Raw genomic sequence first — 24,877 nt, 5'->3', positions numbered from 1 at the left:
TCTGGATTTTTCAAACAGGTTTATATATTGCTAAGTTCATGTTCTCATGGAGGAAAGAGGGTCTGGGATTTTTTATTCTGCCATCTTGCTGATGTCTTTTATCATTTTTCTCTGGTTAGTGGTCACATTTATATGTTTCTTTGTATTTCTACTAATTGTTCTGTTAGATTCTGGACATTATGGATATCCTGTTGTTGGGTGTCTGGATTTTGTTTGTTTGTTTGTTTGTTTTGAGATGGATCCTCTTGTCGCTCGGGCTGGAGTGCAGTGGCGTGATCTCGGCTCACTGCAACTTCCGCCTCCCAGCTTCAAGCAATTCTCCTGCCTCAGCCTCCTGACTAGCTGGGATTGCAGGCACGTGCCACCATGCCAGGCTAATTTTTGTATTTTTACTAGAGAGGGGGTTTCACCATATTGGTCAGGCTGGTCTCAAACTCCTACAGTTAAGGTACTTAAGGTTCAGTTTAATCTTTTCGAGCTTTGTTTTTAAGTTTTGTTTGAATAAGTCTAGATTAGCTTTTATTCTTGGACTGATTTATACCTATACCTAAGGTGTGGCCTTTCTGAGGCATCTGCTGCATACCCCCAGTTTTCAATGAGATTTCTCCAGCCTGAGCGGTTGGAGCTCTAACATCTCTCATTCTGTATGAGTTCTAGTGGCTGCTTAACTTACAGCTCCTAGTAATATTCAGCCAAAGTCTCATGAGATTCCTACATAGGTTTCTGAAATTCTTTCTCACTATACCTCCCTCCTCTTCTGCCCTACAAATTTAAACAATCTCTGCCTCTTCAAACTCTGATCTCTGTCTCCTCAGCTTAGGCCCTCCTGGATTCCAGGTCTGGAAACTGTGTCAAGACAGAAAAACTAATGTGATGGTAGGACTTCCCTTCTCTAAGGGATTAAGGTTCTGTGCTATATGTTTTCCAATAGCTGAAAACAGATATTTTATATCTTCTCCATTTGGTAGTTGTTTACATCAGGAGGACTAGACTGGTACCAGTCACTCCTTCACGGGTGGAAGCTGAAGACCTTACCCTCATTTTTAACTTTCTTTTTTTTTTTTTGAGATGGAGTCTCACTCTGTCGCCCAGGCTGTAGTGCAGTGGCACAATCTTGGCTCACTACAACCTCTGCCTCCCGGGTTCAAGCGATTCTTCTGCTTCAGCCTCCTGAGTAGCTGGGATTACAGGCGCCCACCACCACGCCCAGCTAATTTTTGTATTTTTAGTAGAGGCAGGGTTTCACCACGTTGGCCAGGATGATCTTGATCTCCTGACCTTCTGATCCACCCGCCTTGGCCTCCCAAAGTGCTGGGATTACAGGCGTGAGCCACCGTGCCCAGCTCCCTCATTTTTAACTTTCTAAAACCTCTGTTGTTTTACATTCTAGTGCATATTCCACTCTCTGCATTAACTTCCCTTAATCCTTTCTCAATAAACTATGCAGCTCTTTTGTAGCAGTTGTCACATATTCCATACTGTACCATAGTTAATCTGCAGGCAGATCCTATGTCTTGATCATCCAATAATGCCTAATATGTGTGGAATTCCAAAACGTTTATTTATAAGTTAACCCAATTAAAAAATGGTCTAAGGACCTGAACAGACATTTCTCAAAAGTCATATAAATGACCAATAAATACATGAAAAACTGCTCAGCCTTACTAATTATTAGGGAAACACAAATTAAAACCACAATGAGATATCACTTCATACTTGTTAGAATGACTTTTATCAAAAAGATGAAAGATAACAAGTGTTGGAGAGGATGTGGAGAAAAGGGAACTCTTATATATTGATGGTGGGAATGCAAATTAGTACAACCATTATGAAAAATGATATGGAGGTTCCTCAAAAAACTAAAATAGAATTACCATACAACTCATTAATCCCACTTCGGGATCTCTATCCAAAGGAACTGAAACAAATATGTCAAAGGAATAGCTGTGCCCTCCTGTTCGTTGCAACATTATTCACAATAGTCAAGATATGAAAACAACCTAAGTGTCCATCAACAGGTGAATGGATAAAGAAAATGTAACATACATACACAATGGAATACTATTCAGCCTTAAAAGGGGGGACATCCTATCATTTGCAACAGTGTGGATAAATCTATAGGACATTATGTTAAGTGAAACAAGCCAGGCACAAAAAGACAAATACATCATGATCTCACTTATATGTAAAATCTAATAAAGTTGATCTCATAGACGTAGAAACTAGAAGGACGGTTACCAGAGTTTGGGGAGAGGGGTGCAGATGGAGGGAATGGGGAGTTGTTGATCAAAGAGTACAAAGTTTCAGGTAGGAGGAATAGGTCCTGGGATCTGTTGCAACAGTGGGGTGAATATGCTCAATAATAATGTCTTATTTATTTCAAAATAGGGCATAAGTTTCAAATGCTTCACCATAAAAAAAAGATGGGTGAGATGATGGATATGTTAATTAGCTTGATATAGTCCTGCCACATTTATACATATATCACAGTGTATCCCATAAATGTATGCAATAATGATTCATTGCTCAAAAATATTAATGTTAAATAAATGTTTTAAAATTTTCGATTTGTTGAAACACTGAGATACCCTAAAAAGATACTGCCTTCTTTTCAGTTGAAATACATACAAAGAGAATAAATAACCTCCCCTCTTAGTGAAATGCTGGCCTATATATAGCTTACAGTCCCTCCCAACCCAAAGATTCCCTGAAAAAAATGGTTAGGCAAATTGTGCTACAGCTACATAATGAATATTATATTATTATTTTAAATGTGGGATATATAACATGCTTATAATAAAATGTTAGGTGAAACATCAGGATTCAAATTGTACATATGATAATAATTATAGCTATGTAAAAAGTGCATTAAAAAACTAGAAATAAATTTTTAATAGCAGAGCTATTATAATGTGTATGTATTGTTGACATATGTTTTTCATCATGATCTAAGATTAGTCTTGAAAGTCAGTTGGCTTGGTTTTCCAATTATCTTCATAAAGGATGGCTTAGGATGATCAGTTATTCCAAAGCCAAACTTTATTTTTATTACATATCGTCCAACATCTTACTGGATTTAGCTAACAGCCTTATTGAGAATACTAGTTCATGTAGTTATCTACAAGTATATTTTGAAACTAGTTTATACTGAAGGGCTGACCAGGAAGTTTTACTGCTCATATTGAGGTATTATAAGCTTTATTGAGACATTGTTTGAGACTGAGTCACCTTTTCTACACCTAAGACTCTCCACTCTGCCTCTCTTCTGCCAATGTCACACACTTGTCCAGTTTTTTCCAGGAAGGGCCATGCCAGTCTGTTCCTAGAAAATCTCAGCCCCAGCCCAGAGCCTGTGCTGTCCTCCTCCTGGCCCAGATCTGCTTTCTGCTTCCTATGGAAGAAACTCGGTGCTATATTACTGCAGTGGGATTTCCTATTTACATTTGTCATTCAGCTGCATTTTACTGTCTGTCTCCATTATCTTGCAGGGATCTAACCTGGTTTTATGTTAATCTGTGATGTTAAACTATCAAACTAAACAGGACAGAATAACTACAGAGTTATATGTCAGTTTCCTCTTGCCTCCTCCCTGCTAAGAGATCGAAGCAGGACCCCAGGGTCCTAACCCAGGGCAGGGTAGAAAGACTGTTGATTTAGCCCTTAGAGGTCACGCTGTGTCCAGAGTTGGTTCCTTCCAGCGGGTTCTCAGTCTCGCTGACTTCAAGAATGAAGCTGCAGACCTTTGCGGTGAGTGTTACAGCTCTTAAAGATGGTGTGTCTGGAGTTTGTTCGTTCAGATGTGTCTGGAGTTTATTCCTTCTGGTGGGTTCATGGTCTCACTGACTTCAAGAATGAACCTTTGGACCTTTGCGGCGAGTGTTACAGCTCTTAAAGGTGGTGCAGACACAAAGAGTGAGCAGCAGCAAGATTTATTGTGAAGAGCGAAAGAACAAAGCTTCCACAGCGCGGAAGGGGACCTGAGTGGGTTGCCGCTGCTGGCTGAGGTGGCCAGCTTTTATTCCCTTATTTGGCCTCTCCCATGTCCTGCTGATTGGTCCATTTTACAGAGTGCTGATTGGTCCATTTCACAGAATGCTGATTGGTGCATTTACAATCCTTTAGCTGGACACAGAGTGCTGATTGGTGCATTTACAATCCTTTAGCTAGACACAGAGCACTGATTGGTGCGTTTTTACAGAGTGCTGACTGGCACATTTTATAAACCTCTAGCTAGCCACAGAGTGCTGATTGGTGCATTTTACAATCCTCTTGTTAGACAGAAAAGTTCTCCAAGTCCCCACCTGACCCAGAAATCCAACTGGCTTCACCTCTCAACACTCTTGATAGCTCACCCCAATGCTGCAAGAACAAGTTATAACATACATTTCACCTTGGGGTTCATTCTGAGAATTGAATATTTATTAAATCAGGTAATCAGTTAATATTTGCCTTATGAATTATAAAGTATTCCATAAACGCTGGCTTTCATTGTGGCTGTTTTATTTTTGGTCACCCAGGCTGGAGTGCAGTGGTACAATTATGGCTCACTGCATCCTCAACCTTCTGGGCTCAAGCGATGTTCCCACCACAGGCTCCAGAGTAGCTGGGACTACAGGCATATGCCACCATGACCGGCTGATTTTTTTTTATTTTTTTGTAGAGATGGGGTCTTACTGTTTCCCAGGCTGGTCTTGAACTCTTTGGCTCAAGTGATCCTCCCTCTTTAGCCTCCCAAAGTGCTGGGGTTATAGGCATGAGCCACTGCATTTGGCTATTATGGTTATTCTTTTTTTTTTTTTTTTTTTTTTTTTGGAGACGGAGTCTTGCTCTGTCGCCCAGGCTGGAGTGCAGTGGTGTGATCTCGGCTCACTGCAGGCTCCGCCTCCCGGGTTCACGCTATTCTCCTGCCTCAGCCTCTCCGAGTAGCTGGGACTACAGGCGCCCGCCACCACGCCCAGCTAATTTTTTTGTATTTTTAGTAGAGACGGGGTTTCACCGTGGTCTCGATCTCCTGACCTCGTGATCCGCCCACCTCAGCCTCCCAAAGTGCTGGGATTACAAGCGTGAGCCACTGTGCCCGGCCTCTTTTAACAGTTTATAAAGCACTTTCAGACACTAGATCTTATTTGACCCTTGCCATACCCTCTGTGTTACAGAAATCATTCCCCAGTTGGCACTATCACTGCCTTGCTGCTCCTGCAGCTGCCTCCTTCTCTGAATGGATTTCATCATTTCTGCTGCTGTTGCTGTCGCTGCTGCTGCTACAACTGCTGGCTCAAATACTTTCCTTGTTTCGTTGGCAACACACCATGGTTAAGTCCCAGCTGAGGGTTCCCAAGTAGGAGAAGGAAGGAGTGGAAGAACAGGAAAATAAAGTGAAGAGGAAATAAAGTGAGGCCGGCTTGTACTATAGCATTAGTGTTACACAGCTCTATACTAGGGCTAATTATCTCCCAGATCTCCTAGAGGAAGTTCTCTGTACCTCCACATTCCAGGAAGCAGCAAGGTGGGCTCTCACAACTATCCAGGAATCCTGTCTGGACTGGGCACGGTGGTTCACGCCTGTAATCCCAGCACTTTAGGAGGCCAAGGTGGGCGGGTCACCAGAGATCAGGAGTTTGAGACCAGCCTGGCCAACATGGCGAAACCCCGTCTCTACTAAAAACACAAAAATTAGCCAGGCGTGGTGCTGTGGGCCTGTAATCCCAGCTACTCAGGAGGCTGAGGCAGGAGAATTGCTTGAACCCAGGAGGCAGAGGCTGCAGTGAGCCAAGATCACGCCACTGCACTCCAGCTTGGGCAAAACAGAGTGAGACTACGTCTTAAAAAAAAAAAAGAATTCTGTCCCCTCCTTGGCTAGAATGAATTATTATTCCCAATTCCTTACCTCCTACGTCATGTGATCTTCCAGACCACACATAGGACAGAGTATTATTTCCCCACTACATCAAGGTTGAACTTGGCCATGGAACCTGCTTTAGCCAATGAAACGTTAGCACATATGACTAAGTTGAAATGAAAAATGGGCTTGCTTGGTGTCATTTGGCTTCTTGTGCTCCTGTGATTGCCAGAAGAGAGCTGCACTCTCCATCTACCTACATCCCAGAATGAGACATTTGGAACAGACCTGATCCCAACCCAAATCCCGGCTCATGAGATAGAGTCTCCTCCCCACCCCAACCCATCAGCAATCCACCAGACCCAGGAGCAAGAAAAATAAATGCTGTTGTAAGCCACTGAGTTTTTGGGTGGCTTATGACATAGCAAAGGCACTGACAAATACTCTTCCTCACTCCTCTACTTCTCCAGAGTCCTCTTTACTCTCCCACCACAAACCCTAACCCCCCTTAATTAGCAAGATTCTTCATTGTGTGGATGCAGATTCTGTACCTCCTTTGGTGATTTGCATTACATTTGGTTAAAATATGTTTACTGCTCCCTTACTTTATGGTTAGTTGCCTAGAAAGGATCCTATCCTTTGTCCCATTACAAACCCAGGGAGGGAATCTAAAATTCCCACCCAGAATAATCCAACCAGTAACTAATATAAACAGATCCTTAATCAAAATCTAATGCAACTCCTTTCTGCTCCCTACATAAAATCATCAAAGTTCAGAGTGCATACATATTTTTTTGTAGATGTTTACTTTGCACTTAAGAAATAAGGGCCAGGCACAGTGGCTCATGCCTGTAATCCCAGGACTTTGGGCGGCCAAGGCGGGTGGATCACCTGAGATCAGGAGTTTGAGACCAGCCTGGCCAACATGGTGAAACACTGTCTCTACTAAAAATACAAAAAATTAGCCGGACATAGTGGCGGGCGCCTACAATCCCAGCTACTCAGGAGGCTGAGGCAGGAGAATTGCTTGGACCCAGGAAGCAGAGGTTGCAGTGAGCTGAGATCACACCGTTGCACTCTAGCCTGGGTGATAAGAGTGAAACTTCGTCTCAAAAAAAAAAAAGAAAGAAAAGTTAATTCTTTTGTTTGGGATACTTCTTTTAACAGAGCTTTGGATGTGGAGTGTTTTCATTCAATCCTAGAAGCACAACATTGTTCTTTTTAGTCTCTTAAAAATCAACTATGGCCAGCACGGTGGCTCACGCCTGTAATTCCAGCACTTTGGGAGGCTGAAGCAGGCAAATTACTTGAGGCCAGGAGTTCGAGACCAGCCTGGACAACATGGTGAAACCCCATGTCTACTAAAAATACAAAAATTAGCCAAGCGTAGTGGTGCATGTCTGCAATCCCAGCTACTTGGGAGGCTGAAGCACTTAAACCCAGGAGACAGAGATTGCAGTGAGTTGAGATTGCCCCACTGCACTCCAGCCTGGGTGATGGAGTGAGACTCGGTCAAAAAAAAAAAAAGGTCCAGGCACGATGGCTCACGCCTGTAATCTCAGCACTTTGGGAGGCCGAGGCAGGCGAATCATGAGGTGAGGAGTTCGAGACCAGCCTGACCAACATAGTGAAACCCCGTCTCTACTAAAAATACAAAAATTAGCCGGGCGTGGTGGCACACGCCTGTAATCCCAGCTACTCAGGAGGCTGAGGCAGGAGAATGGCTTGAACCTGGGAGGAGGAGGTTACAGTGAACCGAGATCACACTACTGCACTCCAGCCTGGGAGACAGAGCAAGACTCTATCTCAAAAAAAAAAAAAAAAAAAATCAACTGAAGAGTAGCTGAGGCAGCTTTTGTGAAGAAAAAACCAGACATCTCACACTTCCAGATATCAAGATCTATTACAATGCTATGGTAATTAAGATAGCATAGTATTGGTGAAAAGACAGGTGAACAGATCAGTGGAACAGAATGGTGACTTTCACAAATATGATCACCTGACAGGACAACGTTGGCACTGTACTGATGTAAGGAAAGCATGGTATTTTCAATAAATGGCAATGATTCGGCTGGCTACCTATGGCTGCTTTTGTTATCTTTTGCTCATCTCAAAGCTGTCTGTGGTATTAGAAGAGAAAGAAACATACACACGTCTATGATTGTAGCCAGCAAGACATGAACTTTTCTGCCCATTTAAAAAAACAAAATGAAAAACAGTAGCAGAGGTAACAGTGGACTCTTTTGATCATCCCCAAATCTGGATGTAAATTGGACTTTGAAGCAGTTTGCCGCAGCGCGCTGAATTCAAACGCATGTCCTAAAAACTTGACCTACCTTTTTTTAATGCTGCATCCAAAAGAGCAAGCAGGAGGGAAGGGGGCTACACTAAAAGAAAAGCAAGCAATCATTTTGCCCCACAGTAGAGACCACCCCAGGGCACAGTGCCCACTAGTAGAAGCGGCAGTTCTCTGGACAAGAAAAACTGCCATTCCATACACAAGTAATGCTTTGATCTTCCACTGTATTATTTTATTGAAAACCAATAAGCTTTCTTTATTAGGAAGGAGATGCTGGGCACGGTGGCTCATGCCTGTAATCCCAGAACTTTGGGAGGCCGAGGCAGGCAGATTACGAGGTCAGGAGATCGAGACCATCCTGGCTAACATGGTGAAATCCCATCTCTACTAAAAATACAAAAAAATTAGCTAGGTATGGTGGAGGTCCCCTCAATATTGACAAGATGGGTACTGTCTCCCTAGTCCCCTCTTGTCACTGCAGCCATAGTTGCCTATGCAGACTTGGGCCAGACGGGACAGACAGATCCTGGTCTGAAGGCAGACTTTTCCCCAGACTATAGTAAAACTGACTGTTGCACCATGCTTCAGCTTTGTGTCCAGCATTTTTTCTGCAGCTGAAAGACAGTGACAACAAGCTAGTAATGCTAAAAATTTAACTCAACAAATATTTGTGAGCATTGGCCATATACATAGCTACCAGGAATTCATCATTTATCAAGGATAAGACCAATGCCATCACAGTTCTGGCACACTGTAGGGAATAATACCTAGTATACTTAGAACACTACTAGCTTAATATATTCATTCATATCAGGTTCATCTATATGTCAATAAATGCTCAAATACAAGGCAAGTGAAAAGCAGGTGAGGGACTAAAGAAAGAAAAGTCATGAATAGGATATATGTTTAACAGGGATACCTTCTTAAGACATATGTCATTAGGCAATTTCATCATTGTGCAATCATAGAGTACACCTACACAAACCGAGATGGTATAGCCTACCACTCACCTACACTCTATGGTATAGCATATCGCTCCTAAGTTACAAATCTGTACAGCATGTGACTGTACTGAATACTATAGGCAACTGTAACACAATGGTAAGTATTTGTGTATGTAAACATAGCAAAACATAGAAAAGGTACACTAAAAATACCATATTATAACCTTATGGCACCACCATCACATATGTAGTCCATCTGTGACCAAAATGTTATGTGGTGCATGACTATATGCTTTAGGTAGCACGTGGGTGCAAAATGAGTTACTCCACACTAAGACTTGTACAAAACACAGGCAAAGTTACTTTAAAAACATAAAACAGCCCTAGGCCAAGATTTGACTGAAACATTTATTGATATTAACATTTCGTTTTGGTTTGTGTTTTTTGTTTGTTGTTTTTTTTAAGAGGTAGGGCCTCGCTCTGTGGCCCAGGCTGGAGTATAGTGGCATGATCATGGCTCATTGCAACCTCAAAATTTCTGGGCTCAGGCAATCCTCCCGCCTCAGCCTCTTGAGGAGCTAGCACTACAGGTGCACAGCACCATACCAGGCTAATTTTTTTTTTTTTTTTTTTTTTGTAGAGATGGGAGTCTGTCTCTCTATGATGCCCAAGCTGGTCTTGAACTCCTGGCCTCAAGTGATACTCCCACCCTGGCCTCCCACAGTGCTGTGATTATAGGTGTGAGCCTCCATACCCAGCCAGTTTGTGTATTTTTGATAGCCCTAGCATAACCTTTTGGTTTCCTAGGGTAATGCAGCTAAGAGTCAGACGATTCTGGCTCACAAAATCTCAGGATAGTATGTTGCTGTATAATAGCTGCTGGACACCATGAAAAATAGGACATGGTCCAGAGTGCCCCCCCACCACCCTTTTTTTTTTTTTTTTTTGAGACCGAGTCTTGCTCTGTCACCCAGGCTGGAGTGCAGTGGCATGATCTTGGCTCACTGCAACCTCTGCCTCCCAGGTTCAAGCAACTCTCATGCCTAAGCCTCCCAAGTAGCTGGGATTACAGGTGCACACCACGTCCAGCTAATTTTTGTATTATTAGTAAAGACAGGGTTTCACCATGTTAGCCAGGCTGGTCTCAAACTCTTGACCTCAAGTGATCTGCTTGCCTTGGCCTTCCAAAGTGCTGGGATTACAGGTGTGAGCCACCACACCTGGCCCCAAAGGATCCATTTTTTAACACACACACACTGGTTGCATAAAACAACATTCCCATTACATCATTTCCACCCTTTTACTATTACCATGACATTCAAGGGTAATAAAGGAAGAAGCCTGATACTGCAACCTTATACCTCATTCAGAGCCTCTTGCCAAAGTCACTTCCCTACCTGTTTCTTGTCACCTGGGCATCCTAAGACATTTTGCTGCACAAGTTAGCATGTGGGAATTCCCTCCATGCCTGTCATCAACAAATCAAAAGAATATCACAGAGCTGACCTATCAACAAGTGAAAGGTAAAGGGATGAGCATTCTAAAACAAAGGAGTACAAACTGTTACTAGGTCCAGGGTTTGAGATAATGAAAATCTACAGGCTTATATTTTTGTAAATAGGAGAATAAATCATAAAATTTATATAAATGGCTACCTACAAGGTAAGGGAGAGAACAGACAAGAAATGCAAGGGATAGAAGTTATTCTTTAAAACAAATGAGGAGTGAGCTTATATTTTAATTCTATCATCCTACTGTTCTTGAGAATGGAGATGGTCAGCATGAAAAAAATGATGTACAGATATAAGACAGAAGAGGTTATGTTAAAGTCCCTAGTTCGGAATGTGAAATGTCATTATGAAATTATGAGGCATTATATCTATCTCTGTTCACTGAAAAAGTATAGAAACAATGACGATTATATCTGCAATGGACATCCCTAGCACTGAGATTGTAAACCATCATTTCCTATTAAAAAGAAACCAGAGCTCTTGGCTGGGCGCGGTGGCTCATGCCTGTAATCCCAACACTTTGGGAGGCTGAGGCGGGTGGATCACAAGGTCAGGAGATTGAGACCATCCTGGCTAACACGGTGAAACCCAGTCTGTACTAAAAATACAAAAAATTTGCCGGGGGGGGGTGGCAGGCGCCTGTAATCCCAGCCACTCGGGAGGCTGAGGCAGGAGAATGGTGTGAACCCGGGAGGCGGAGCTTGCAGTGAGCCAAGATCATGCCACTGCACTCCAGCCTGGGGGAGAGAGCAAGACTCCGTCTCAAAAAAAGAAAAAAAAGAAAAAAAAAAAAGGAAACCAGAACTCCTTGTAGAAATGGGTGATTCTGGCTTTGGAGTAGGAAATGAACAAGCCTAGAACATACTGACATATAAATTGCAAAGCCTACTGAGGCCACATCAAAAGGACTCAGACATGAACTGAAGAACATCTCCTTGGGCACAAATAGGACAATGTAGGTACTAGTAAGTTTTTTTTTCTTTTTTTTTTTGAGATGGAGTTTCGCTCTTGTCACCCAGGCTGGAGTGCAATGGCGCAATCTCAGCTCACTGCAACCTCCGCCTCCCGGGTTCAAGCGATTCTCCTACCTCAGCCTCCCAAGTAGCTGGGATTACAGGCGTCTGTCACTACACCCAGCTAATTTTTGTATTTTTAGTAGAGATGGGGTTTCACCACGTTGGCCAGGCTGGTCTCAAACTCCCAACCTCAGGTGATCCACCCGCCTCGGCCTCCCAAAGTGCTGGGATTACAGGCATGAGCCACCACACCTGGCCTTTCATTATAATTTTTAAAACTCTGATTACTTTTGAAGGTTGCTAATGACCCAATTCATTATTTTGAAAAATAGTAAATAAAAGGGCTGGGCGCGGTGGCTCACACCTGTAATCCCAGCACTTTGGGAGGCTGAGGTGGGCGGATCATGAGGTCAGGAGATCGAGACCATCCTGGCTAACACGGTGAAACCCTGTCTCTACTAAAAATACAAAAAAATTAGCCGGGCATAGTGGCGGGCGCCTGTAGTCCCAGCTACTTGGGAGGCTGAGGCAGGAGAATGGCGTGAACCTGGGAGGAGGATCTTGCAGTGAGCCAAGATTGCGCCACTGCACTCCAGCCTGGGCAACAGAGCGAGACTCCGTCTGAAAAAAAAAAAAAAAAGAAAAGAAAAATAGTAAATAAAGAAAAAGAGTTTAAGTATTGTTATGGTTTGAATGTTTGTGACCCCACAAATTTCTTAATCTTTTTTAAAATTAATTTGTTTGCTAATCTTTTCATCATTCCAATTTTAGTATATGTGCAGCCGAAGCGAGCATCCAAAATTCTCATGTTGAAATCCTAACCCACAAGATGATAGTACTAAGCGGTGGGGCCTTTGAGGAGGTGATTAGTCATGAGGGCTTTGCCTTCATGAATGGGATTAGTGCCCTTATAGAGACCCCAGAGAGCTAGCTAACTAGCCTCTTCCACCATATGAGGACAGAGCAAGAAGATGCTGCTGGCTAGGCTCAGTGGCTCATGCCTGTAATCCCAGCACTTTGGAAGGCTGAGGCGGGTGGATCATGAGGTCAGGAGTTCAAGACCAGCCTGGTCAACATAGTGAAACCCCCTCTCTACTAAAAATTAGCCAGGCGTGGTGGCGGGCACCTGTAATCCCAGCTACTTGGGAGGCTGAGGCAGGAGGAACCCGGGAGGAGGAGGTTGCAGTGAGTGGAGATCGTGCCACTGCAAGACTCCGTCACAAAAAATAAATAAATAAAAGGTGCTGCCTTAAGAAAGTAGACCCCTTGCCAGACACTGAATCTGCTAATGCCTTGATCTTGGATTTCCCAGTCTTCAGAACTGTGAGAAATAAACTTCTGCTGTTTGTAAACCACCTAGTTTATAGCATTTTGTTACAGCAGCCTGAACAGACTAAGTATTTATCCTGCTTTTCCTATGCAAACTATACCACTGAGTATCCAAATACTGGATAAAGAGAAATTTCTTCAGTTTCCCAAATAATAGATAAAAAAGAAATAAATTCACAATATCACCATTTTACAACACCTAATGAATCAATAGATCTCAGCAATGAGCATCAAAAGGCTGCTACCAGCACAAAAAGAGACAACCAGACATTACATGCCTCCTGATAGAAGACATCACACCTCTGGACCCAACTGCCAACTTGCAGGAAATACCAACAGAATAACATGTTAAACTACAGTATGGAGGTGCAATCTGCTAAATCCAGACTATGAAAACTACACAGGAACAACCACCTATTTTCTCCAAAACAAAATTAGGAGAAAGAGAGTAACCTATAGATTAAAAGAAACTTATAGGACATTATCATCAAGTCATCATATCGTGTGAACTTCATTTGAATTATAAATCAACCTACATACATACTTACATACATACACACAAAAATATGACAACTAGAAATTGGAAAACTGACTCAATACTTGATATTAAAGAATTATTGCTAATTTTTTAAAGTATGATATTTGTGTATCTTTTAGAGATACATAACAAAATATTTACAGATTAAATGATACATCTGAGATGTGCTTCAAAATAATATATACAGGAAGAAAATGGGTGGCCATGAATTGATGTCAGAAGAAACTATCCAAGAAGGCAAGAAAAAGATGAAAAATTTCCATGTAAGAGGTATAGAGTGAGAAGATATTTAGCACAGATTTAATCAGAATCTCAGAGGGAGGCAGAAGATTCTGGCTTGGACTTCCAGAACAATACTAAATAGAAATGTAATAGTGGGCAAACTTCTCTTAATCCCGATTTCAAAGAGAAACTTCAAAAAACTTGCTGGAGTATTTTTTGTAGATACTATCAGGCTAACAAACCTTTTCTACTCCTAGCTTCACTAAGTTAAAAAAAAAATCACGTTTATTAAATATTATTTTTAAAACCCTGCATCTATTGAGATTATTTTTCTTCTTTAATCTCTAATGTGTTGAAACACAGCTATATAAAATCTTTATTTAATATAAAGAATTGCGGCCAGGTGCGGTGGCTCACGCCTGTAATCCCAGCACTTTGGGAGGCCGAGGTGGGCAGATCACGAGGTCAGGAGATCGAGACCATCCTGGCTAACACAGTGAAACCCCGTCTCTACTAAAAATACAAAAAATTAGCCGGGTGTGGTGGCGGGCGCCTGTAGTCCCAGCTACTCGGGAGGCTGAGGCAGAAGAATGGCATGAACCCCAGGGGGCGGAGCCTGCAGTGAGCCGAGATCGCGCCATTGCACTCCAGCCTGGGCGACAGCGAGACTCTGTCTCAAAAAAATAAAATAAAATAAAAAATAATTGCTATACTGTATTAGAGATCTGAAAAATTACAAAAGGAACACTGCAGTATCGCAGATTAGTAACTAAAGGAAGCAACTATCACCCTAGGGCAGGGGAAACAAAAGGAAAAGTTTGAAAGAAAGGGCCCTGCAGACCTGAGACTCAAATTTTCAGAAACGGTTGCTGCTTGGCTGCTAAAGGTACCTCAGGATCTCAGAAGAGGAGCTTGAAGGAGGGACCCCACACACATCTGGGACTCTGACCTTTGAGAAGGAATGCTGGCTGGCCGGTACTGTACGTCTGAAGAGGCACAATGAGGGTGGTTCCGGGAGTGCAGAAAAAAACTGCAAACTGGAACCAAGTGATGTCAGAACGAGGAGTTGTTACTGAGAGAATGCTGAGAGACAGAAAGCAAAGAGAAGGAAAGCGTCCCGGGCCAGGTGCGGTGGCTCAAGCCTGTAATCCCAGAACTTTGGGAGGTCAAGGTGGGTGGATCACTTGAGGCCAGGAATTCAAGACCAGCCTAGCCAACATGGTGAAACCCATTCTCTACTAAAAATACAAAAATCAGCTGGGTGTGATGGCAGGCACCTGTAATCCCAGCTACTCAGGAGGCTGAGGCAGGAGAATAGCTTGAACCTGGCAGGCAGAGGTTGTAGTGAGCCGAGATGGCACCACTGCACTCCAGCCTGGGCAACAAAGTGAGACCCATCTTGAAGGAAAAAAAAAGAAAAAGGAAAATGTCTCTTCTAGCCCTACAACCCGCCTTTAGTAGTCCTTACAGGCCAGCCAGCTGGCAAAGGAGAAATGTGATTTGCAGAGTTCTAGCCCCAGCAAACAACAGTGTAAAAACCAGCACAACATTCCTTTAAAAGAACCAAGTGGGATAATTTGCTATACCAGACAGAAATCATTACTTATTATAAAACAAAAGTAATTCTAATAGTGTAATGTTAACAGAGATACAAAAAACAGACCAATGGAACCCAACAGAGAGCCCAAAATCAGACCATTTAACAAAATTGGCACTGCATGGGAGCAGAGAAAAACCACGTGACAGATAGTCCCATGGGAGAAAAAGAATTGGATCTCTACCTCCCTTATACACAAAAACAAAGTCCAGCTGGGCATCATGGCACACACCTGTATTCCCAGCTTCTTGGGAGGTTGAGGCAGAAGGATCACTTGCGCCCAGGAGTTCCAGGCCAGCCTGGGCAACATAAGCAAGATTCCCCACCTCAAAAAATAAAATAAATTGGTTAAACCCCTATGGAGAACTAGCTTTACATTATCTAGCAAAGCTATAAATACATCTACCCTATGACCCAAATTACACTGCTGGGCATCCCACAGAGATATGTAGGCACATGTGCAACAGCTATATACATGTTCGGTTTGTTTTTTTTAAAGCGACAGGGTGTTGGTATCACCCAAGCTGGAGTGTAATATCACCCAAGCTGGAGTGTAAGATCACAGCTCATTGTATCCTTAAACTCCTGGGCTCAAGAGATTCTCTCATCTCAGCCTCCTAAGTAGCTGGGAATACGGGCACACGCCACCATGCCCAGCTTTTTTATTTTTATAGAGACAGGGTCTCACTTTGTTGCCTGAGCTGATTTGTAACTCCTGGACTCAAGCAATCTTCCCACCTCAGCTTCTCAAAGCACTGGGATTATAGGTGTAAGCCACCATGCCCGGCCCTTAACATACAAAAATATTAATGACTAATTCTTGAAATATCCAAAACTGGAAACAATTGTCTCTCAGCATTACAGTGAATAAATAGTGATGTAGTCATGTAGTAAAATTCTACACATAGTAGAATAATAGTGTAGTAAGTCCCAGTTACTCAGGAGGCTGAGACAGGGGAATCACTTGAACCCAGGAGGTGTAGGTTGCAGTGAGCTGAGATCGCACCATTGCACTCCAGCTTGGCAACACAGTGAGACTCTGTCTCAAAAAAAACAACAAAAAAGAAAAAAAAAGTAGTAAGTTTCTATATATAGTAATGAAAATAAATGAAAACATTTTTATGTAGACAAAGAGGATGAATCTTACAACTTTGCTGAGGGGAGCAAGGCAAAATAACACAAGCCGCATAGGCACTGCTACTTTAAGTCAGCAGATTAAATATTTAACTGTAAACATGAAGACTGAGTTACTATCTTGTCTACAGAATTGTACTTTTCCCTTACAAATGAATGAACCTATAGACATGGCTGGATTTGCTATTTTGCTTGTATTCATTCAATGTCAGCATTAACTAATCATTGAAAAACTTGAAGTGATGCCTGAGCTGAAAAGAGAGAACTTATACTTTTAAAATAATAAGTTACCATTTTCCGAGGGTTTACATGTTTCTGAGTTTCTAATTCTTTGTTTTTCACTGTATCTCACAATACTTGTAGGTGAGTGTTACCCCTATTACACAGTCGAGAAAACTGAGATTCAGAGAGGTAGTGATTCTCTCAAAGTCACAAAGTTCTCAGAGTAAGTGGCAAAACCAGGATTCAATCCAGGTCCTTCTGAATTCAAACCCCATGTACTTGGCTACATTTCAATGTTTCCTTTTCAAATAAATCCAAGAATGGCTGGAGAATAGCCTGTAAGAGAAAGAACATTTCAGGATGACTGCCCATAGATAAATATGATCAGATTATGAAGTCTTAAATGCCATGCTAAAGCAGCTGGTTTATTTATTTTTTTCCTGACAACAATGAGGTGTAACTGAAGGCTAGGGGTTGCCATAAGCAGTGAGAGACAAAATAAAGTTTTTAAGATCATTCTGGCTGCAGTATGGATTGAAAAAGGGTAAGACTGAGAGACCAACTAGGAGACAACTGCCTTTCTCAAGAGAAAGGATGAGGGCCTAAACCAGGAGTCACACATGAAGCATAAAGGAGTGAAGCAGGCAGGTTTTCTAAGGCAGTTCCTTGCTGGCTGTCAGTTTTGGTAGAGGGGTCATCCTTAACAACTAGAGACCTCTCTCTAGTCTTTGCACACATACAGAACCAACAGAAACCTTCTCACGCTATTGCTTCTGATCACAGCTGAGAAAGGTTCTCTGCTTTTAAGGATTCATGATTGGGCCCACCTGGATAATCCAGGCTATTCTCCATCTCAAAACCCTTAAACTTGACCACGGCCTAAGTTCTTTTTGCCATTTTACAATAGCATATTCACAGATCCCAGGGATTAGGATGTGGACATCTTTGGGATGATTATTCTGCCTATACAGTTGGTACTCCCTCACACAACTGTAACTGAATTAACACGTGCAGCAACCCTAGCCTGAGAAGGGTATGTTTACCAAAGGCTCAAGACTTGCCAGGAATGAAGGTAGGTTCACACCACCAGGCAAACCAAGACCTACCATCGTTAATAACTGAGGGAATTTAGTATGTAATAGAGGGGAGATGATTACCAGTTGCAGTTCCCAAGACAAAACTGTAGCTATGAGGGCTGTAATTTGTACCCATTTCTCCTTTAAAAGGTCCCCAGGAATCACGAACATGCATGGGAGAAGTGGATCTGACAAAAGGCTGCAGCCATGGAGGTATGCTGCCCTGATTTCAAGAGAATGAGCTGCAGTTAACTGACAGCTTCCAGCATCCTAATCTTTGGATCTACCAAGGTATCACACTTCCCTCAGGCTGCTGCCAGTGACCGAGCACAAGGGTATTAGGCCATTTCTTCTAACAGACCTTTGTTTAGAGACTCCATTACCAGGGCCAAAACTTTTTCAGTAATACAGTGCAGCCTGAGGCCCCTCCTACCGCTTCTTCGTGTTTTCTCCGCACCTAGTAAGAGCCAGAACCTTGGAGAATGGTAGCCAAACATAGCCTTCCTAAAACTCACCACAGCTGAGTCTGCAAGCATGCGTGGCTATCACAATTTCTGAGGTACTAAGAGTAGATTCCCTGGCTCTCATTCCCCAGAAAGTGCTGACGGGCCTATTAATTTACTTTTTAGCAATCATGCTGGGTGATGTATTTGCTAGTGGTCTGTAAATTATATATTTTTAAACAACAGGAAGAGGATATCTGAGAAGTCATGTTCAAGCTCATAGCTGTGTAAGAAGTAACGTTTGTCTTAGCTAGGCATGATGGTACATAAGTCCCAGATTTAAGAGGCTGAAGCAGGGGAATGGCTTGAGCCCCGTTCAAGACTGCAGTGAACTATAATCATGACACTGCTCTCCAGCCAGGGTGACATAGTAAGATCACATCGCAAATATAAACAAACACATAAATAAAAAGTAATGTTTGTCTTTGTGGATAAAATATAAAATGCACTAGACTAGGCTAGGCATGGTGGCTCACACCTATAATCTTAGCATTTTGGGAGGCTGAGGCGGGCAGATCACCTGAGGTCAGGAGTTCGAGACCAGCCTGGCCAACATGGCAAAACCCCATCTCTACTAAAAATACAAAATTTACCCAGGCATGGTGGTGCATGCCTGTAATCCCAGCTACTCGGGAGGCTGAGGCAGGAGAATCATTTGAACCTAGGAGATGCAGGCTGCAGTGAGCCGAGATTGAGCCACTGCACTCCAGCCTAGGCGACAGAGCCAGACTCTGTCTCAAAAAAAAAAAAAAAGTACTAGACTAGGGAATCAAAAAAGCAGTGGGAACTACAAACTTAAAAACAGTATCACTGGAAGACCTAGTAAAGGCAATCTCCCCAGTGGTTCATCTGATGGGCCTTTTATGAGTTACTTTCGACCATTCTCTGAATGTAAATGCTTAAAGTTAAGATGATGGTGTAACTGTAAGCCATTCTGTGCCCAATTCAGTTCTTATAGAAAGTAATCTTTTGCCCTCCTTGTCATAATGCAGTATAGAAACAGACAATTTCTAGTGTAGGTACCTCAACCCTAAGTGAACTTCTATTTTAACCCTGCTCTAAGATTCAGTGTCAAAACGATCTTGACAATACCTATCTATGTCTATCTTAGTGATCCAGCATCAGGCCCAATTTCTCTGTTTTAAGTATATTCCTACCACTAGAGAATTTTGAGATGGTATTAGCATTATTTTTTAAAAAATAATTATTTAAAATTTAAAAAAACAGGGTCTCACCATGTTGCCCAGACTGGTCTAGAAGTCCTGAGCTCAAGTGATCCGCCTACCTCAGCCTCCCAAAGTACTGGAATTACAGGCGTAAGCCACCACGCCTGGCAGAGATGGCATTGGCATTAATTGTGAGAAATGGGAGTGGGTGTAGAAGACACAGAGTGGAGGGTAAAAAAAGAAAGATATTTGGAACTGATGGGCTTTAATAAGTCCTGCCCCTTTTCATTTACTTCTTCCTTCAAAGCAAAACCAAAATGAGCTACTGAAAATTCATTTACTTTTTGGGATGGAAGTATCATCTGTCCCAACTTCCCTTTCCCATCAGAGACAGGTCCCTAAAACCGTGAAAAAGAGACTATACTCTCAAACAAAACATGCATTCAATTCAGGTGACTGTCTGATATTTTCATAACATTTTCTTTAACATTTAATAGAAACTATATACAATAAATTTTTACTATATTTTACATAAGATAGCAACCACAGAAATTTACATAGGTTTAAAAGCAAGATGGATAAGGAGGACCCAGTCCTTGGGCTGTTTTCTCAGAGGATAAAAGCCAGAGTTCACCAGGGAAAGGGGTTAAAGATTGCCCAATTAAGTAGAGGTGAAGAAAAGCTAAACTGCAGGTCTTTAGATAGAGATAACCAGATATGAGGGCCAACAGTATCTCAAAGACACCACTCACAAAGACGGCTCCCACCTAGTTACTTAAGTGGATTTCTATCCATGACTTGGGAAATCCCATTACAAAGATGTCACTTTCCTTTTAGGTATAGTCCTAAATAATCCCAAAAGCTTTGATAGGGATTAATCTCTGTTTCTCTTCCTTGCCCTGAGTGGGAAGAAACCCATGGTCCATGTCCTCAAAATTTGGCTTTACGTTTGACTATAATACTCAATCCAGAAGAAAAACAAGGTAGTCTGGGTTGCCTATGTTTTGTGAGAGATGATCAGAAATACTTCTTTGAAGAAAGAGAAATTTAAATCCACCAAAGTAAAATGGTTCCTCAAACAAACTATCAACTAATAGAAGTGGGTTCTAGCTTCCCATTTGCAGTAGCCAATCCACTCTGAGACAACGGCGCAGAGGCTTTCTCAGAATTTCGAGATCCCTGGGATCTGCACCCATCTCCAGCCATCTGCATCTGGCCCTGTTAAAAGAAATAAAGGCACTTCAGTTAGAAATTCATTCACTGTGGTCTGAAGTATGAATCTAACTTATCAGTGGCCACTTATACTAGCAATAAGAACAATACAACAGAAATTAATTAATTCTGGACAGATGCTCTTCCCATATTAGCTATCCTAGTCCCTTGGAAGAGCCTATTCCTGAGCCTCTTCCAATGGGATGGTGAGCTGTAGGTTGTTTCTTCCAAATGAAATAGCCATTCCCTGCTGAGGTCCCAGAACAGCCAAAAGACCACAGGAAGACAGTCCTTTAGGCCTCTGCTTGAAACCAACAGCCACAGTACAACTGCTGGTCTTCAGTCAGGGCCACTGGAATTCTACCCAAGGCTCACGGACAGAACTCAAATCACATTACTTTACTGGTCCTTCTACAATGAGAACAATTTCAGTGATGAGCTCTCCCTCAGAAGGGAGATTTCCCTAGATTCCTTGTCTCAAGCTTTTATTTAAATAAAGGTATGTCCTACTCTGGGATATGAGGATCAGGGGCCATTAGGTGTTCTAAGAGCCCATCTGGAGAACTACAGCAACAAGGGTACACAGGAGTGGAGTAGGGCATTTTTAAAAGTGCTTTGCTTATATGGTATTCAATGAGTGAGAGACATGTGGAGCATCTTTATACTAGTGATGACACCCCACTCCCCTCCAGGAGTACATGCTATCCAGCAGGGAACCCTCTGCCTGGCCAGGTCACTACATGAGGGAAACAGGTGGGACTGTTCTTCACTTGCCAAAATATCCACTGGGTCTTCAGCAATTTCTTTGACTAAGTGATCTTCAAGGGTTAGTGAAGGATCAAAAAGCAAAGGTGAAGGAGGACACTGCATACCATCACCCACAACATCCAAGTCCTAGAAAAAAGAGAAAAGCCCATCAGCAATACCAAGGGAAACAGTAATAAAGTTGGCATGTTTTTCAGCAAACTTTAAAGCAATACTCTGCTGTCTCCCTCAACCCTAGCCTACCTTTAATAAAAAAAAAAATTTTACCAGAATGTCCAACAAATGAAACAAGATCCAAAAGCACTGAGAGCTTTTGCTGCCAAGTGTAAAACATAGACCAATATAGTGGATTAAAAAACAAAATTCTGGCCACCACACCTGTAATCCCAGCACTTTGGGAGGCCAAGGCAGGCAGATCGCTTGAGCCCAGGAGTTCAAGACTAGCCTGTGCAACATGGTGAAACCCCGTCTCTACAAAAACTGCAAAAATTAGCCAGGCGCAGTGGCACACACCTGTAGTCCCAGCTACTCTGGAGGCTGAGGTGGGAAGATCCCTCGAGCTTGGGACGCAGAGGCTGCAGTGAGCCGAGATTGCGCCTCTGCACTCCAACCTCGGTGGCAGAGCCAGACCCTGTCTCAAAAAAAAAAAAAAAAAAATTTCCAGGAAAATTCACAGAAACACAAAGTAGAAACGGAGAATAGTAGGGAACAGGAGAAAGGGAAAGGAGAGATTACTGTTTAAAAAGTACAAAGTTTCTGTTTGGGTTGATGAAGTTCTGGAACAGAAAATGGTGACAGCTGTACAACATGGTAAATGTTCATAACACCACTGACTTGTACACTTAAAAATGGCCAGGTGCAGTGGCTCATGCCTATGATCACAACACCTTGGGAAGCCGAAGTGGGAGGATCACTTGAGGCCAGGAATTCAAGACCAGCCTGGGTGACACAGCAAGACTCCATCTCTACCTACCCACCTACTTACACACATACATACATAGGTTAAAAGAGTAAAATTTTGTTATGTATGTTTTACTACAATTAAAAAAATATTCTTTAGAAAAGCATATTCTCTCTGAGGCTACCTGTAATCAACATGTAAGTTCACCAGTGATTAATTTAAATATGAACAATGCTACGTTAAAATTAAATATTGCTGGGCAATACAAGATTGCCTGATTAACATCCTAACAGCCACAAAGCAAGCAAACAAGCTCCAACAGGGGAAAGGGAGAAGGTAGGAAGAAAGGAAGGACGACAGAAAACACACAGTTCCTCTAAATGGCTAGGAAATATTATTTTGGTTAAGTCCCTATCCCAACAGAGCAACAACCTGGTTTTTTTTGTTTGGTTTTTTTTTTTTCCGAGACAGAGTCTTGCTCTGTCGCCCAGGCTGGAGTGCAGTGACGCGATCTCGGCTCACTGCAACCTCCGCCTCCTGGGTTCAAGTGATTCTCCTGACTCAGCCTCCCAAGCAGCTGGGACTATGGGCGTGTGCCACTACGCCCAGCTAATTTTTTGTATTTTTAGTAGAGACAGGGTTTCACCGTGTTAGCCAGGATGGCCTCGATCTCCTGACCCAGTGATTGGCCCGCCTCAGCCTCCCAAAGTGCTCGGATTACAGGCATGAGCCACCACACCCGGCCAACTCCCTGGTTCTCAAGCCTAACATAGTTTTGCTCTGTAAAAAAAAAAAAAGACATTACATTCTAGACTATGTTTCTTCCAACTGAACTGGCAATTCACGCTGGAATACTGAAGAGCCAACAGACCACAAGGAAGACATCACTCTTAGCTCCTGTTTGAAACCAACAGCTACAGCAAACCATTGGTCTTGATTCAGGGCCTAAGGCGACACAAACTCAAACAATGCATCAAACTCACTTTCACGCCACTGCTTTTCAAGAGTCTCATGCTAAATTCTCCTTCTTACTAAGAATTAAAAATATCCAGGAGGTTTGTACCCCCCTATGTCTAATCCAGTTTATAGATGCTCTGTGTTTCTATTTCTCTAGCTTCAGAAGAAGCTTAGTTCTATGCTTTTAAATAAATCTAAGAATTTGCGATCCTTTCCCATTTTTTGGTGTGCTAATCACCAAAAATGAGAATCACAACATCTTCACATTAAAGAATATATATAATTTAAAAATTTACTTAAAGCTGCTCAGGCCGGGCGCGGTGGCTCACGCCTGCAATCCTAACACTATGGGAGGCCTAGGCGGGCGGATCACGAGGTCAAGAGATTGAGACCATCCTGGCTAACATGGTGAAACCCCATCTCCACAAAAAATTACCAGCCTGGCCAACATGGTGAAACCCTGTCTCTACTAAAAACACAAAAATTAGCCAGGCGTCGTGGCACACACCTGTAGTCCCAGCTACTGAGGACACTGAGGCAGGAGAATTGCTTGAACCCAGGAGGCACAGGTTGCAGTGAGCCAAGACTGCACCACTGCACTCCAGTCTGGACGACAGAGCAAGACTCTGTCTCAAAAAAAATAATAAAATAAAGCTGCTCAATTTAAGCAGAAACATAGGGCATAGGATACACTCAACCTACCATCCATTTCAGGTGAGTTGGAAACTTCTGTACTACCCACAGAAACCAGTGTTCTCACACCATTAAGACTATAAATCTGTTTTCTCCCATTCTTTTACTATGTGCAGTTTTTGTGTGTGTGTGTGCATGTGTGTGAGACAGAGTTTCGCTCTTGTTACTCAGGCTGGAGTGCAATGGCAAGATCTTGGCTCACTGCAACCTCCACCTCCTGGGTTCAAGCAATTCTCCTGCCTCAGCCTCCCCAGTAGCTGGGATATTACAGGCACGTGCCACCACATCCAGCTAATTTTTGTATTTTTTGTAGAGATGGAGTTTCACCATGTTGGCCAGGCTAGTCTCGAACTCCTGACCTCAGGTGATCTGCCCACCTCGGACTCCCACAGTGCTGGGATTACAAGCGTGAGCCACCGCACCAGGCCCATGTACAATTCTTACATAAATAATTAGCTTGGAATGGGCACAGTGGCTCACGCCTATAATCCTAGCACTTTGGGAGGCCAAGGTGGGCCAATCACTTGAGGCCAGGAGCTTGAGACCAGCCTGGCCAACATAGTGAAACCCTGTCTCTACTAAAAATACAAAAATTAGCCAGGCACGGTGGCGCGCACCTGTAATCCCAACTACTCGGAAGGCTTAGACCGGAGAATCGCTTGAACCCAGGAGGCAGAGGGTGCAGTGAGCTGAGATCACGCCAATGCACTCCAGCCTAGATGACAGAGCGAAACTCTGTCAAAAATAATAATGATAATGATTAGCTTAGAATTATTTAAACACTGAAGCAAAACGCATCCAAATCTCAAGATAATAATGGAACGTGTATGTTTTCAGAAAAGGCTTTTCTCATATATACAAAGTGTTGTCTTTTATAAGATTTTAAATTGGGAAAAGGAACCTAAAATAAGAAAACCAGCAAAAATGCCTATTAAAACAGGAGTGTTTTAAAA

General features: G+C 42.6%; 1 protein-coding gene and 2 non-coding genes across 5 annotated transcripts in view; all 3 read right to left on the bottom strand.

The window, feature by feature from the left end:
• Window positions 1–19,840: 19,840 nt before the first annotated feature.
• Window positions 19,841–24,877, bottom strand: part of KANSL2 (KAT8 regulatory NSL complex subunit 2) — a 28,737-nt gene continuing 23,700 nt past the window's right edge. For 2 of the 3 annotated variants that reach the window (XM_058433397.1, XM_058433398.1), the window contains exons 9-10: window positions 21,383–21,502; window positions 19,842–20,614 (exon numbers count right to left, since the gene is read on the bottom strand). In XM_058433397.1, coding sequence (XP_058289380.1) covers window positions 20,483–20,614; window positions 21,383–21,502 — 252 coding nt within the window. In that variant the 3' untranslated portion in view covers window positions 19,842–20,482. Of the gene's footprint in view, window positions 20,615–21,382; window positions 21,503–24,877 lie in introns of all 3 variants that reach the window. The other variant, XM_058433396.1, reaches the window with a different exon arrangement.
• Window positions 20,825–20,961, bottom strand: LOC116462169 (small nucleolar RNA SNORA2/SNORA34 family). The gene has a single exon (XR_004246265.1). It is a non-coding gene; the product is annotated as a small nucleolar RNA SNORA2/SNORA34 family (small nucleolar RNA).
• LOC116462168 (small nucleolar RNA SNORA2/SNORA34 family) lies at window positions 23,088–23,222 on the bottom strand. The gene has a single exon (XR_004246264.1). It is a non-coding gene; the product is annotated as a small nucleolar RNA SNORA2/SNORA34 family (small nucleolar RNA).

This window comes from Hylobates moloch, unplaced genomic scaffold (genome assembly GCF_009828535.3).
Source record: "Hylobates moloch isolate HMO894 unplaced genomic scaffold, HMol_V3 SCAFFOLD_22, whole genome shotgun sequence".
Lineage (NCBI taxonomy): Eukaryota > Metazoa > Chordata > Mammalia > Primates > Hylobatidae > Hylobates > Hylobates moloch.
This window is presented reverse-complemented; position numbering and strand designations above follow the sequence as displayed.